Source organism: Strix aluco, chromosome 4 (genome assembly GCF_031877795.1).
Source record: "Strix aluco isolate bStrAlu1 chromosome 4, bStrAlu1.hap1, whole genome shotgun sequence".
NCBI classification, from domain to species: domain Eukaryota; kingdom Metazoa; phylum Chordata; class Aves; order Strigiformes; family Strigidae; genus Strix; species Strix aluco.
In genome coordinates this window covers 62520483-62533578 of record NC_133934.1, presented here as the reverse complement: position 1 = coordinate 62533578, position 13096 = coordinate 62520483, and the positions used below count along the sequence as shown (strand labels likewise).

The 13096-nt window shown below is 42.1% G+C and overlaps 1 protein-coding gene across 1 annotated transcript in view; it reads left to right on the top strand.

Moving 5' to 3' along the window:
- Positions 1-13096, top strand: part of ADGRL3 (adhesion G protein-coupled receptor L3) — a 514763-nt gene that overhangs the window by 289538 nt on the left and 212129 nt on the right. Inside the window, exon 7 of the mRNA XM_074823334.1 lies at positions 9177-9286. Within this exon, the coding sequence (XP_074679435.1) occupies positions 9177-9286 (110 nt within the window). The remainder of the gene's footprint in view (positions 1-9176; positions 9287-13096) is intronic.

The window sequence follows — 13096 nt, the reverse complement described above, 5'->3', positions numbered from 1 at the left end:
TGTTGGAATAAAATAAAAAAATCCCTTTTGGATATCAAAAACATATTTAGTTCATTTCAGGATTATTTTTTGAGAAAGTTTGATTTGTTTCTGATTATTATTTGTACTGCTTTAATGACCGAGGCACAGACAGGGGCCAAGACTCCTTTGCACAAGGTACTGTACAAAATCAGGCACCATTAACAGATGTTGCATTAACAGCGTTCGACCCTGGCAGTGAGTTTGCTTTACTCACTAATATTATTAATATTATCTTTTTGTCTGGACTGATTTAACCATGATACTAAAGGCATAACCTGTCACAGGTTGATCCTACGTCTCACTTGGTAGGGAAGCATTCCCCCCCAAGAGGCTGAGGGGCAATTGCTTCCTTAACTAAATTTATGGACTTTTACTTAAAAATCACCTTAGTATCATGCCATTGACAAGAGCGATGAAGAGAGAGGTTGCGTTGGGTTTTAGAAACAGTGCTGCATGGATGCCTTCGGTTCACTCATGAGTTCATCAGGGAGTTGCCCAGCTTTGACCTCTTGCACTGTTTGGACGTATTCATTTTTGTTTCATTCAGTCATTCAATTATCATGTCAAATTTGAGATGGAGTGCAGTACAAATTATTTTGGCCCCAAACCTTTCTTTAACCCTATTCACAGAGGTGAAAGGCTAATACATTAAACCTACCAGCCCATGAATACAGATTACTTTAGCCCCTTTAGAGACAATATTCTCTAATCTCAGTTTTTCTTTTTGCAGGAATCAGTTAGTGGCTGGGACAGGGACACTGGGTGGTGATAGTAAATGGCAGCATTGCGGTTTTTACAGGCTGTGTAATTCCTTCTACTTCGAGAAAACATGGTGACTAGTGAAGGGGGTTGCAGTGGAAGTAATACTGGATTTTCCTTCAACAACATGACAGAATATCTTTTTAAAATCTTTTTTGTTAATATATTTAAAAGGTTTCTAAATGTTCGTGTTCAGATTTGCTTTTTGCTCAGTCAGTGCTGAGCAGCAGGTTCATACCTCGTGGTGCTACAGGGCTGCAGCGCCTTGGTGTCAGCACAGTGTTGGCTCCCAGTGCTGCTGACTTGGTGGATAGGTAGGTGTTGGTAAACTGAGGGTCTGAACACGCTTCAGAGCCGTTGTACAGAAAATAATCCTTTGCCACTTGCTTTGGCTATTCCAGCTCTGGGTAGCTGCACTAAAGAGTTAAAAATGGGCTTTAACTTCCATTGACTTGTGTTAAAATGGCAATGAGGACAAAGTAATGTGGAGTGCCAGCTGAAATTCAGCCCAGACCTCCTTTAGCCTTTAATGTGACCTCCTAACCCAAATTAAAAGCCAGATTGTTTTCTGTTCACAGTTATTTTAACTAGTGTTAACTCTGGCTAAACCAACAAGCCTTTTATTGGTTGGTTTGTTTTAGGTGTTTACTCTTCTCTCCAGATATCCTGCCAATGTTTTGTAAAGTGGGTTTTTATTAGGGTGCTACAGAAGTTTATGGAGTTGGAAGAAGTACCTGTAAAAGGGCAGATGTGGTTCTTTAAAAGATGAGCTTTACAGCCTTAAGGCTTGCCTGGTTTGGTTTTCAGTCCTATGGACCAGCATCCAATAAAAGACGTTAGCCTACGCTGCAAACCTGACCTTGCTTGTGTCTTAGCTCCTTACAGCTGGAGCAACACTGACTGCTTTAGACATGCTCGGTGCAGATTTGTTTTCAATACTGACCCAAACCTGTCCAAATATACCCAAAGGCTTGGACAGATCATCATTTCATTGTTCTTGCACTAATGATGAGTGTTTTTTCCACCAGGCATTCATTCAGGTTCCCTGTTGCTGCAGGGATGCTGTAGCCAAGCACATTAGCACAAGGCACTTGGCAAGTTTTCCTGCTGGGGTACACGTTCATTGCCTTTGGAGATTTAATCTCTGTCCTCACTGTGTTAATTGCAAAGACATGGGACAGAAAGAAATCCAAGGAAACTATAAAATGTAAGAGACATTACATGATGAAGCACAGAGGAAAAAACTTCATTTGCTTGGGGTGACCCTCTTTTGGAGGGTGATGATGAGCCAGGGTGCCCCCATTGACGGGTCCTGCCCCAGGCTTCAGATTTCTGAGCTGGGGAGTCCCTGGCAGCAGAGCAGATGCAGGGGTGCCCCAAATTGCCATTAAATCTGTTAAATCTTGTGAATTTGCTGTTAAGTGCTTCTTGTTAAATGTTAAGGACCTTATCAGTGAGTTGAAACAGTGTAATTACTTCTTCTTTTTTCCTACATAAAACTGGTATTTAAATTATTTCCAGGACCTGTTTTTCCATTTTGCTCTCAGGCTCTCCATAATATATCAAGGTAGTCCCCTCAGTGACCTTTACAACTTGGATTTGGTTTGGCTCTGCAGGATTTTTCTGCTGTTTGGCTGGCTGGAGTTTTGGTGTGGTTTTGGTGGTTTGTTTTTCTTAAGTTTTGCTTTACTCAGTGTAATAATCAGAGGAACAAAATGGTTTGAGGCTATAGAAAGAGGACTCTCTTTTCCCAACAAACAGCATAAGCTTTTACAATAACCATAGCAGTTTAAATGTGTCTCGTTGGCATATCTCCACAAAGGCGCTTGGTGAGGCTGCAATTAGAGTGCTCTGCCTCTCCTTGTATTAGTTTGATCACATAAGAAGCAGCCTATCTGACAGCTCTAGCACCTGGATAGATAATTAAAACCCGTCAATAAAACAACAAAATGCAGTGTGTAGTGGGACTCGTCTGTGCTAGCATTAAACACCGCAGATAATTATATCACAGCAGAGGTTGGAAAGCCAGCTTCTCCATGCTCTGAAAGATCAATAAAAAGGCCCATTCATAATGAAGGAAACGTTAGAGAAACTGGTTTTTCATCTCCCTGTCATTAGATCCTTTGCTTTTAAGGTTTTGCAGAGGCAGAAAAAGATTCTGTTGAGGAATTCTTTGTTTCTGGGAGCTAAACAGGTGAAGGATTTAGCTTTGCTTTTGTGCAGTGCATTATTGAAAGCAAATGTGGTAAACCAAAGGCTTTTCTCAGGGTGTGCAGTTCTGTTCTCCCCTCTCCACCCTCTGCTGCCTCCCTTTTCTGCTTGCTCCCCCCTCCCTTATTTGCAAGCCATCGTGCTAACTCCACTTATGAGTGAAATTTCTCTTTGCTTCCTGTGTACTTTCTCCAGGGCGTTATTTATTTATTTATTTATTTCTCTTGGACCTTCCTAAAGGGTGGATTTGAAAATATCACATATTGACAGGGGAGAACACAGTCCTGGCTGACTTATTTGTTGTGACAGCCTCTTTCTTAAAGCAGTCATCCAGAGAGGAGATTTTTGTGTTCCAGAGAAGGAAAAGGATGTCTTGCAGCATTGCCATGAAGGATAATGAATTAAGTCTGTCTCTTACTGTAAAACCATTAGAAAAGTATAATAGACCTTGAGAAAGAGGCTTAGATATTGATGTCTTGGCTATATTAGTGTGCCTAGGCACATGATGGCTGACTTGTCTTTGCAGAAAAAAATAAAGTCTTTGTAAAGTAGGTGTTTCAGTTGAGGGGAGGGGGAAAGAGTATCTCTCTTTTGGAGACCGGTGCTCATAAACACAGGTGAGCTGGTTTGGTCAGCACACATGGGCATTAAGAATCCCTTGTTATAATTTGCTGTAGGTGAAGGGTAGCACCAGCTATGATCAGGGTCTGTTGGCAGCAGCAAGGAATGGATATGGCCGCTCAGTGCTTCCCGTGCAAATCCAAGTTCATGGTCACATAGCCTGAAATTTTCTGATCTTCAGGGTATTTAAGAGCCTAACCCTGAACTCTGACAGCCTGACTGCAGATTCAGAGGGAGTGGGTGGCTTCCCCATTTGTAGTGGGTTCCAGTACACCCTGTTTGCAGGAGCTCTTGACCAAGTTGTTGCAGAAGGCATTGTTGCACCTCAGAAGGCTTGCCTCTAGAGGATAAGGACCAGGAGAAAGAGGGTGTGTTGGGGATGAAAGGGATGTTTGAGCCTCTAGGCTTGTTGTGGACCTGTGCACAGAATTCTGGTTGCTCTTCTCCTGGCATCACTAGCACGATGGGCGCCTGCCCCCGTGGTTTTGGCGCCCGTTTTTCTTGTCTGGGGCAAATGATCCCCACCCAGATGGGGAGCTGGAGGACTTACTGTTATTGCGCCTGTGATGATTAATGCTGAAAGGCTTTTGTTTGGGATTGATCTTTTATTTTGTGCTGCCTTTGCACTTTTGTTCTGGCAAACATATCGCCCTAGACATGTCTAGCCTGATGCTGTTGACATGTCTGTGCTATTAAAGTTTCTGGAAAGGCCTAAAATTAACATCACCTGCCAAACTATTATTTTTTCCTTTCTTTCTCTTTTGGTAAATATATCAACAATGTCAGCATTGGAAAAAATCAAAGATGTCAGAGCAGGAATAAACAGCTGTTTATGTCTTAAATTGTTTCTGCCTCACTATCACAAGATGACCTTGTCACTTAAAAATCATAAAAATGTTGCCAGGGAGAAGAAATGGAAGTTTGCTGAAGGGAAATGAAGTTTTGGTGTTGTGGGTTTTTTTTAAGTCTGAACCAAGAGTTGCAAGTAGAGTTGAGCCCTGCAGCTGGTTCTGAACTCAAATGCTTCCTTCATTCTCACTGCTATAAATGCAGAACAAATGCCACATGAATTATTATTACTGCTTCACATTAAAACTCTTGAAAGTCATTTTCCACTAGAACTGGGAGAAGTTCTGCAAAAATAATCCATGTTTTCTCTTATAGTCTATGTGTTACACTAGATTGACACCTCTCTTCTAGGATAAATATTTTTCCACATCTGAAAGAGAAAACAGGTACCTTAATAAGTGGGAATAAACATAGCTGGAAAGGAGGCATAAAGCACTACTTCTCTTCATTTTTCTTTTTTCTTGTGACTGGGACAATTTACACTTTTCCCAGCACGTATTTTTTTTCTCTCCAAAACATGCATGTGAATAACGTAAACTTCTGTTTATGAGATGCTGGGTGCTTAAAGGCTGCTGAGTACATTGGACTGATTTTTAGAAGGGTTTTGGGGTATTCTCTTTTCCTGAACATACAGGAATGTACGTTGCTGTCAATCTCTCGAGTCAGGGTGAAAATGCAGATCTTGGGTTATGCTTTGGTTTCTGATCTCTTGGTTGGTAGGTATCTGTGCCTTGGCAAAGTGGATGTGATATACTGGCCTCTTTATTGAGCACAATGCACCAACACAAGTGTTTACAGAGGAATGTGGGCATTAGCAAGTCACATTTTCCGTATTTTGCAAAGCAGAAAATGCAGCAGACTTTTTGCCTTGCTAGCCCAAATGCTGAGGCAGCACAGTGAGTTATTTCTGGTGAGTTGTGTGGACGGTCTTGGTCGAGGCAATGTGTCCACGAATCCCAGCAGCAATTAACAGAGGTGACCCGAGACATGTAGGGTCTCTGAGAAGCGGGCTCTATCTTCACATGCCCACCGTGCACTTCAGGGAGCAACAGGAAGAGAGGAATGACTGCAGGTAGAATATAGGCTATAAATTCCTTGTCAGATTTCATGATAAATGGCAATAAAGGGAACTAAGACCACTTGAGGGCCTTGTTTAATTCTTCCATGTCTCCAGAACATTTACCTTAAAATGTTGTGCAAACTAATAAAATGGAAGCTGCTTTTTTAATAGGCATAAAATTGTCTATTTGGTCCCTCAAATTCACAGATTCCTCCCACAGTTCTCTTGTTTACCTGGTGTCAGAGCATATGGAGAATGAGAAAATACCCCAAGAGGCCAGGGGTTGCTTAGGAAAGTTGTGACATGAGGGCAACTCGGGGGAAAGAGAAGTAGTTTCGTTTGTAGAAGCTGATGAATCAGTGGTAGAAATAATGCTTGTCAAAAGATGGTAGTAAGAGGTATAGATAGGTGTAAGAGAAGTGGCTGTAGTTTTCTGGAGTACAGTTATGCTAAAACCAGTGATGCAAACAGTTCCTGCCCTGTTGGAGGGGAATCTAGCAAGATGTGGAGCTGCCGTTTCTAGCGTAAAGCTAAGGGGCCTGGGTAGTGTGTCTGCAGTTGCCCTATAGAAGATAAATTCTTTTTATTAATACTTGAGCTAATGCATGCAGTGCTGGTTCTTACTGTGAATTGTAACTCCAGTAGTTAGTAAAGGTCTTCCTTCAAGAAAGGAGGAAAAAAATGGAAAAAAAAAAAAGAAGGAAAACCAAAGAACCCCCAAACAAAACAAAAAAATAAAAACAAGGAATCCATGTTGCATTGACTGGAAAGGTCAATACCCAGTACTGAGCCTCACAACTCTCAGGAGTTTGGAGTATTACTAAGACCCAAGCACTAAGAAGCCCCGAGATTCAATGTATAATCCTGTGGTTTAGAAAGAAGAGCTCATGGGCTGGTTTGCTGGGAATGGGGTAAGGCACAATTTCATGGGTTTTTTTTCCCCCTCCCTTTTCAAGGCTACAGATGTGTCTTCTTTTACACATATCTTTTTCTGTGTCACTTCTTGTGTGTCGCTTAGTGTCACCTGGGCCTTTAATCTGTCTGGAAAGAAATATGATAAAACTGAAAGGACCAAGAAGCTGTTGTGAAAGTGGGGAAAAAATGTGAGCAAAAGCACAACAACCAGAGCTTTAATGATAAGTGGTTTTTACCTCTTTCTCCCCCTAAAATTTTCATAGCCTGATGTCTGACAGTAATAGTTGGTTCAGCAGGTATTAGGTTTTTTCTAAGGATTTTAGTCCAAATTGCCCTCATCCCTTAAGTATGCTGGAATAGGAATCTGCATGTTTCACCCTGCGGTGATAAAAGGAAACTTGAAATGACAATTTGGGAGTTTTTCATTTGGTTTTCTGTTGTTTCCCCTCTAAGGTGGCACTGACAATTTGATCTCACCTTCTTTTGAAGTTTCTATGCTTGGTAGGCTCAGTGCTTTGCCATCCCCCGATCCAGGAATGTGCAAGCGAGCTTCGGGACTTGCTAGAGTTGGGTGGAAAAGCCCGTACCGACACCCTGCATTCCCCACTCAACCCCTTGTATCAGGTACTTTTACTCTCTTTGGTGATATCCCAGAAGGCAGCACGCATTTGGGGAGGTTAAAGCTGGTGTTCACAGCCTTCAGCTTTCAAACCAAGTTTTGAAATACTGGTTATGAACCTGGAGCTTTCTAAGTTTCATGTTTTCACTTCTGTTTTTTTGTGTCCAAGTTCTTGCATAAAAATAAATGGCCACAAGGAAACACTTGGCCATTCAAAGCAAACACTTCCTTACAGACAGAAAGAAAGAGAACGGGCACAAATGAACTCTAAATGTGTCTGTTCCTCCCCCCACTTCCAATTCCTCATAATTTTGGTTCCTGACTCGTGATTTTGAAATACATCTTTGATCCATTGCTCTTATTCTATGTAACGTGGCCAGGGATGTCCCTGCAGCCAGAGAGGCTATTGATTAGGCCAGTGCAATTGCTTTTTGAAAGGCACATTGAGCTCGGTAAAGGATTTTTGTTGAAAGTGAAGTTTTGGATGATGTTCAAATCCTCTCCTGGAAGACTGCCCACTCGCATGGTCCAAGCTACCTGTGATATTCCAGCCAAGGCACCTGTCTGTAAGTAGTGAGGGTGAGGACAGCAAAATTATCCTTTACGTTAATAAAATTGTTTTTCTGTGTATATGATAAAACTAGTCACTTGCTGTGATAACTGTCATCTTTCAAGTAGAAAACACAAGAATGTCCTAGCCCTCTGGATTATCTGTTATCCAGCAAAACAGCCTGATGAGCAAGCGTATCAGCTCTTATTAATCTTTCCATAAAATTAAAGAAATTACAGAGCTTAAGGCAGTCACTAATGAATCAATTTTAATTTATGGGCTCAAATAAAATCCTCATTAAGGCTGACAAACTATAGCCTCAGGTAAACATGAAGCATTTCCACTGCAGGCCTAAATGAGTTCTGTGCTGGATGTCACGGCTTCTGCCAGAAGAGCAGGGGGGTCAAGGGTCCCATGTCACATGAGAAGAGGCAGCATCTTAGGCAAAATAAATGCAGTGGTCTAGCCCTTAGGAGGTCTCTTTCTGGCATGCAAAAGCATAAAAATGAAAGACTAATTATATTTCTCTCTCTTGCATGTTTGTTTTTTTTTTTCTTTAAACAGAGGATTTTTCTCCATAGAACTGCTGTTTGTTAAGTGTTTTTCCTCAAAATTCACAAAAGTTTTACATAGAGGTGCTTGTACTATAAAGCAGAGGCAAATGTGGGTTTCCACACATGCACAAATTAGTCACCCATGGACGTGAGTCATAAGTGCTGCAGGGAAAGCATCTTGCAGGGCCCAACATGTGTGTGTGTGCTCTTAACCTGAAAGATGCTCGCTGCAGCGGGCAGGGTCACTTCCTTCTCTGTGGGGTTGTACAGCAAGATCTTTAGTGAGAACAACGTTCACTTTTGGAAAAAATACATCATCACAGGAGATGCATCCATACTGGGCAGAATGATTGAATAAAACTTAGCCATTTATAACTAACGCAAGTGTGTTGGCTGTGTATGAAAAACTACTATTTTGGTTTTTAGACAGCTTATTTGGTGATTTTTTTTTTCCCCACTCATGTTGCTGTTTCTAGTCTTTGCTTTGCATTAAACAACATTACTCAAGATGACAGTTTTTGTGGGAACATTTTATAAATATTTTGTAAAATGTATTTGTTATGCCTGCTATAAAAATATACAATGATTATTTTTGCCACAAATTGTTGTTGGTTTAGTTTTTGTATTTCGTTTGGTGGGGCTGCTGGTATTTAAGGTTAGTTGAGGTCACTGTGATGGAGTTTGGTTTTCAAGAATTAGAGAACCATGTACCTGTAATAATTTTTTTAAAATCTCCCTCTCAGTTTGGTTTTAAAGAAATACCTCCTGATGCCGTTAAGAACTGCTAGGAGGAGAAGGAGTTGTGACACCATGCCTCTTCCCTTTTGGCAATAAACTGATGAAGACATCGGTATTTGCCATCAGCCTTTGCACGCTCTCTGGCAAGCTTCCTTAGCTGATGCTGAAGGTCCTGGCTTTTGCATCTTCACTCCTGTTGATACTGGAGGGGCCACTCAATGTCTTGACCTGTCCCTCTGTCTGGCCTGTTTTATGACTCTCTTTTTTCTTGCTTTTCAGATGCAGTAATCGAACCCAATGTGCAGTTGTTGCTGGCCCTGATGTGTTTCCAGACCCTTGCCCTGGGACGTACAAGTACTTGGAAGTGCAGTACGAATGTGTCCCTTACAGTATGTATCTTGATGTATTTGCATTTGTTTCTTTAATAGAGATCTGATTGATTGTGGAGACTGGGCCAGCCTTGAGCTTGTCTCTTGTTGCCCAAGGGCAAGTAAACGCTCAGTGACAAACCACGTGCATCATATGAGACTGAGCTGATAAGATATGACAAATTGTCCTCTGTGCAAGGTTTGTGCTTAGGTTAAAAATCTCTTAATAGTGCCCCGTGTTTTCCTTGTTGTACAGTGTAACAGTGACATATCACCTTTTGGAAAACACTTGGGAAGCCCTGTTTGTGAAAACAGACAAGAAGAATGAAGCACCATTGCTAGCTGAGAGCTTCTTTTTCCAGTTTTATGCTTGTAATTGTATAGCAGAGCGCTTCAACCGACCTATGTCCATGTAACTGGTGACATTTGATAAGTGCCTTAAATACAGTATAGTATTACTGAGGAAGTAGAAAGCTAATGTTTTGGGATATTTGATGTTTGATGGTAAAAAATACTAATTTATAAGCTCCCAAAGTTATGAAGGCAAATTACAGGAGAGCCATTTAGCCTGAATTTTTGAGGGTAGACAGACAGTCATCTGGGATTACAGCAATATGCGCCGAACGGGAAATGTCAGAGCTACAAAAAGTTAAGCGCACCTCAGAATTTGTTTTCTGTAGAAACCAAATTTGTTAGACACAGTTATGGTCCTACTGTCAAAAATGGCATACCTCAAAAAAGAAATAACAACAGTAATACTAGGAGTGCATTTTTTATTAGACATCGTAAAGGGCCGAGCAGTGAATAACAACACCATTTCTAGGTTTTCAGTTTGAGTAGGCCAAAACTCATAGCATACCTCTCAAAATAAAGCAGGTATGAGAATGGATGCTTTCAAGCCACTGAGTTGTATTGAGAGAGCATCAGGAGACTTCAGTTTGCTGAAACCCAGGATGTGGGTCAAGGACTAAGAGCATCTTCTTCGTTGCCTTAAGCACGGGCTGCAGGAGAGCAAACGTGGCTGAGAAATGACATGCACGTTGTCTGGAGGGGAAGCGAGAACTTACAACCCCTTGGGTGGTCCCCATCCCTCGTGCAGGAGGTGGCCACCTGCCTGCTGCTGCAATGTGGAAAGGCTGTGTGGGGTTTTGCTGTTGTGAAACTGCAAGGTGAGGGATGGAGCTAAGACCACTTTTCTGAGCAAAGAGGACCCTCTCTGCTGAGGGACTTTGTCTCTCTGCTGGTGGGGGGCTTGGTGTGTCCATATTTGATTTTTTTAAACAAAAATGTGAAGCTTTTAAATGCAGTGATGGAATATTTTTTATGGGGTGAGCTATTAAACCCATGGAAAGAGTGACATCAGGGGCTTAGGGTCTGCCCTAGCGAGCTCATACCAAATTACCAGTTTGGAGTTATTCCACTCTAAATGAGGTCTTTCACATTACAAATGACACTGTGCATGGGGAGGGCGAGCGGAGATCGATTTCTACTTATCATAGCAGGTTGTATTTCCTTGTGATTTGTGATTTGCATAAGGTATGCTGTTCCCTCCTGAGACTGGGCTGGTAAAGCAATAGTCATTACCTAGTACCCCTCCGTAGCCTTTGTTGCATATAAAACAAAGAGGAATAGTGGTGCCTTGTGAGAAAGGTAATATGTGAATATTATGCCCCGAGGTGTTAATCGGCCCTGTGTACAAGATGTAAAATAACTCTTGTGAGAGGTTGCTTAGTACCAAATGTACAGTAGGGATTGAGTATGTTTTAATGATCTGAATGTGGGAAGGAAAACAACAACAACAACAAGCCATGCTGCTTTTGCAATTAAGTTAGTAGCTTTGATGGCTGTTTATGAATCAAATATAGTGCCTCTGCGAGTAGAGTTAGGGGTGGGGAAACAAGGGGCGAGCATGTTGCAGAATAGGATTCCATCTCCTGGGCTTGTTGTTCTGCATTGTCCTGGAAATTTTGGGTCAGATCTTCGTGTGTTGTTATTCAGTGTAGCACCAGGGAATTTGGTTGTGTTCAGGCAAACTGTGTCCCTTCATCTCCAGACATGGAGTGGGAAACCTAGGGCTCCTTTTTATTCTTCTACCTCAGTCTCTTGCCTGGCTTTGTTACTGCCTCCATTTCTTCCCTCTGAAAATGGTCAGCTCGACCTTGTAGATGTTCCTTGCCTGGGCCCCAGGAGTACCCAACAAGTGAAAGCCATCCGACTGATGGGGAAGGTGTCAGTTCTGGACAAGGAGGTCAGCAAAGGGTACGATTGGACCAAAGCCACACCTGGTGAATGAAATCTGTTTCCCCCTCAATGCCCTCAGTGATGCCTCTACCATTTGCTGTGTGTTTGTTGGTGCCCTTGAGTTCTTGTGACCGAGCCCATGTGCTTCAGCCCCTCTAGCCAAATTTGGGCCGTTGCCCAAGTCCTTGCAGGTCCAGCTTTCATAGCATTGCTACCCACATGCAGCCGCCTTGCGTGATGCTTCGCTGGAGCAGGGAAGTGGGCTCTAGAGGCTCCCTGATGCTACTTGCTGCTGGGGAAAACCCTTCCTCGGCCACCGACATTTCCATGGTGGCTTTGTGCACCAAGCCTTTGGTGAACAGCGGTGTCTGCCATATGGCTGTCTCCTAAAGAAACAGAGAAGTTGCATAACAAAGGAATTAATATTTCAGTGGGCATTTGTACTTGTGTGCAATTCCAGCTTGCTTCATCTGGTTGGATGGGTTACCCCTAACGGTTTCAAATTATTCCTTATGGATGGAGAGTTTACCCAAGCTCTGGCTCAGCAGGAGAGGGGAGCGTGTGAGCGTCTCAAGAGAGCAGTGTTGAGGAGTCATCTTTAACAGATGTTGTTAGGACTGACCTTAGGCGCTTATGCTCAATATAGTGCTAGTGTATACGCTTCCTCAGAGAAAAATTCTGGAAGATTTAAAACACCATTGGGTAGCCTGTTTCTCTTGCAATTTTGTTTATTTATTTATTTATTTATTAACTCTTGCACCACTAACTCGTATCATTTTTAAGAGGAAAGCATCCCGCTCCCCTCTCAGGAGGGGGGAAAATAAACCTCTTCTAACTTCAGTAGCTCATATATTTTAAAATGTCCTTTATATTACTCTCCACACCACATTCCTGTCTGTTCACTGGAGATACCCCTGACAAGGAGTTTCATGAGGCTGCAGTTACTCTCAACATGTGGGGAAGACAACAGATGATTATGCAGATAGCCCAGTTCTCTCCTCATTTTTCTCATCCTGTAGTCAGTTTATGTGATGGCAGATGCTGTCTGCAAAAATGGACAGTCATTCCAAGGACCTCTGGACTTTTTTTGTTGCCCTCTGACAATGAAAAGCAAGTGAAAAGCAGATGAAAAAAAAAAAAAAAAGATTAAAAAAAGCAGGTGAAAAGATACCAGGCCTAATTTGACAGGCTTCAGTGGCATCAGCTGTCCTATTTTTCTGGTATCGGAGAAAGTCACCAAATTAATTTTGTCTTTCTAAAAGCAGGCCTTGGCATATGACGTTTATTTCTCTGACACCTGCTTTAAATACTGCCCCTTTTCTTGCAAAATAGTCTAGTTTTCTTAAATTGAATTTTCTTTTAATCATTACTGATCAAGAGAGCTTTTCCATGGTTTTATATTAAATATGTACTACTGCAGACCTGCAGTTTGCCATTGCCAGAGCTGTGGACGCATAGCACGTTGCGGAGGGATGTCTGAAACTACCTTTTAGGCTGAGGTATGCTGTGTGTAAGCATGAGAAACCTCACTTTGCAAGGGTCCCTTTGGTCCAGTACTCTCTTGTTGTCTCCTAGTGCATCCCTTCCGTC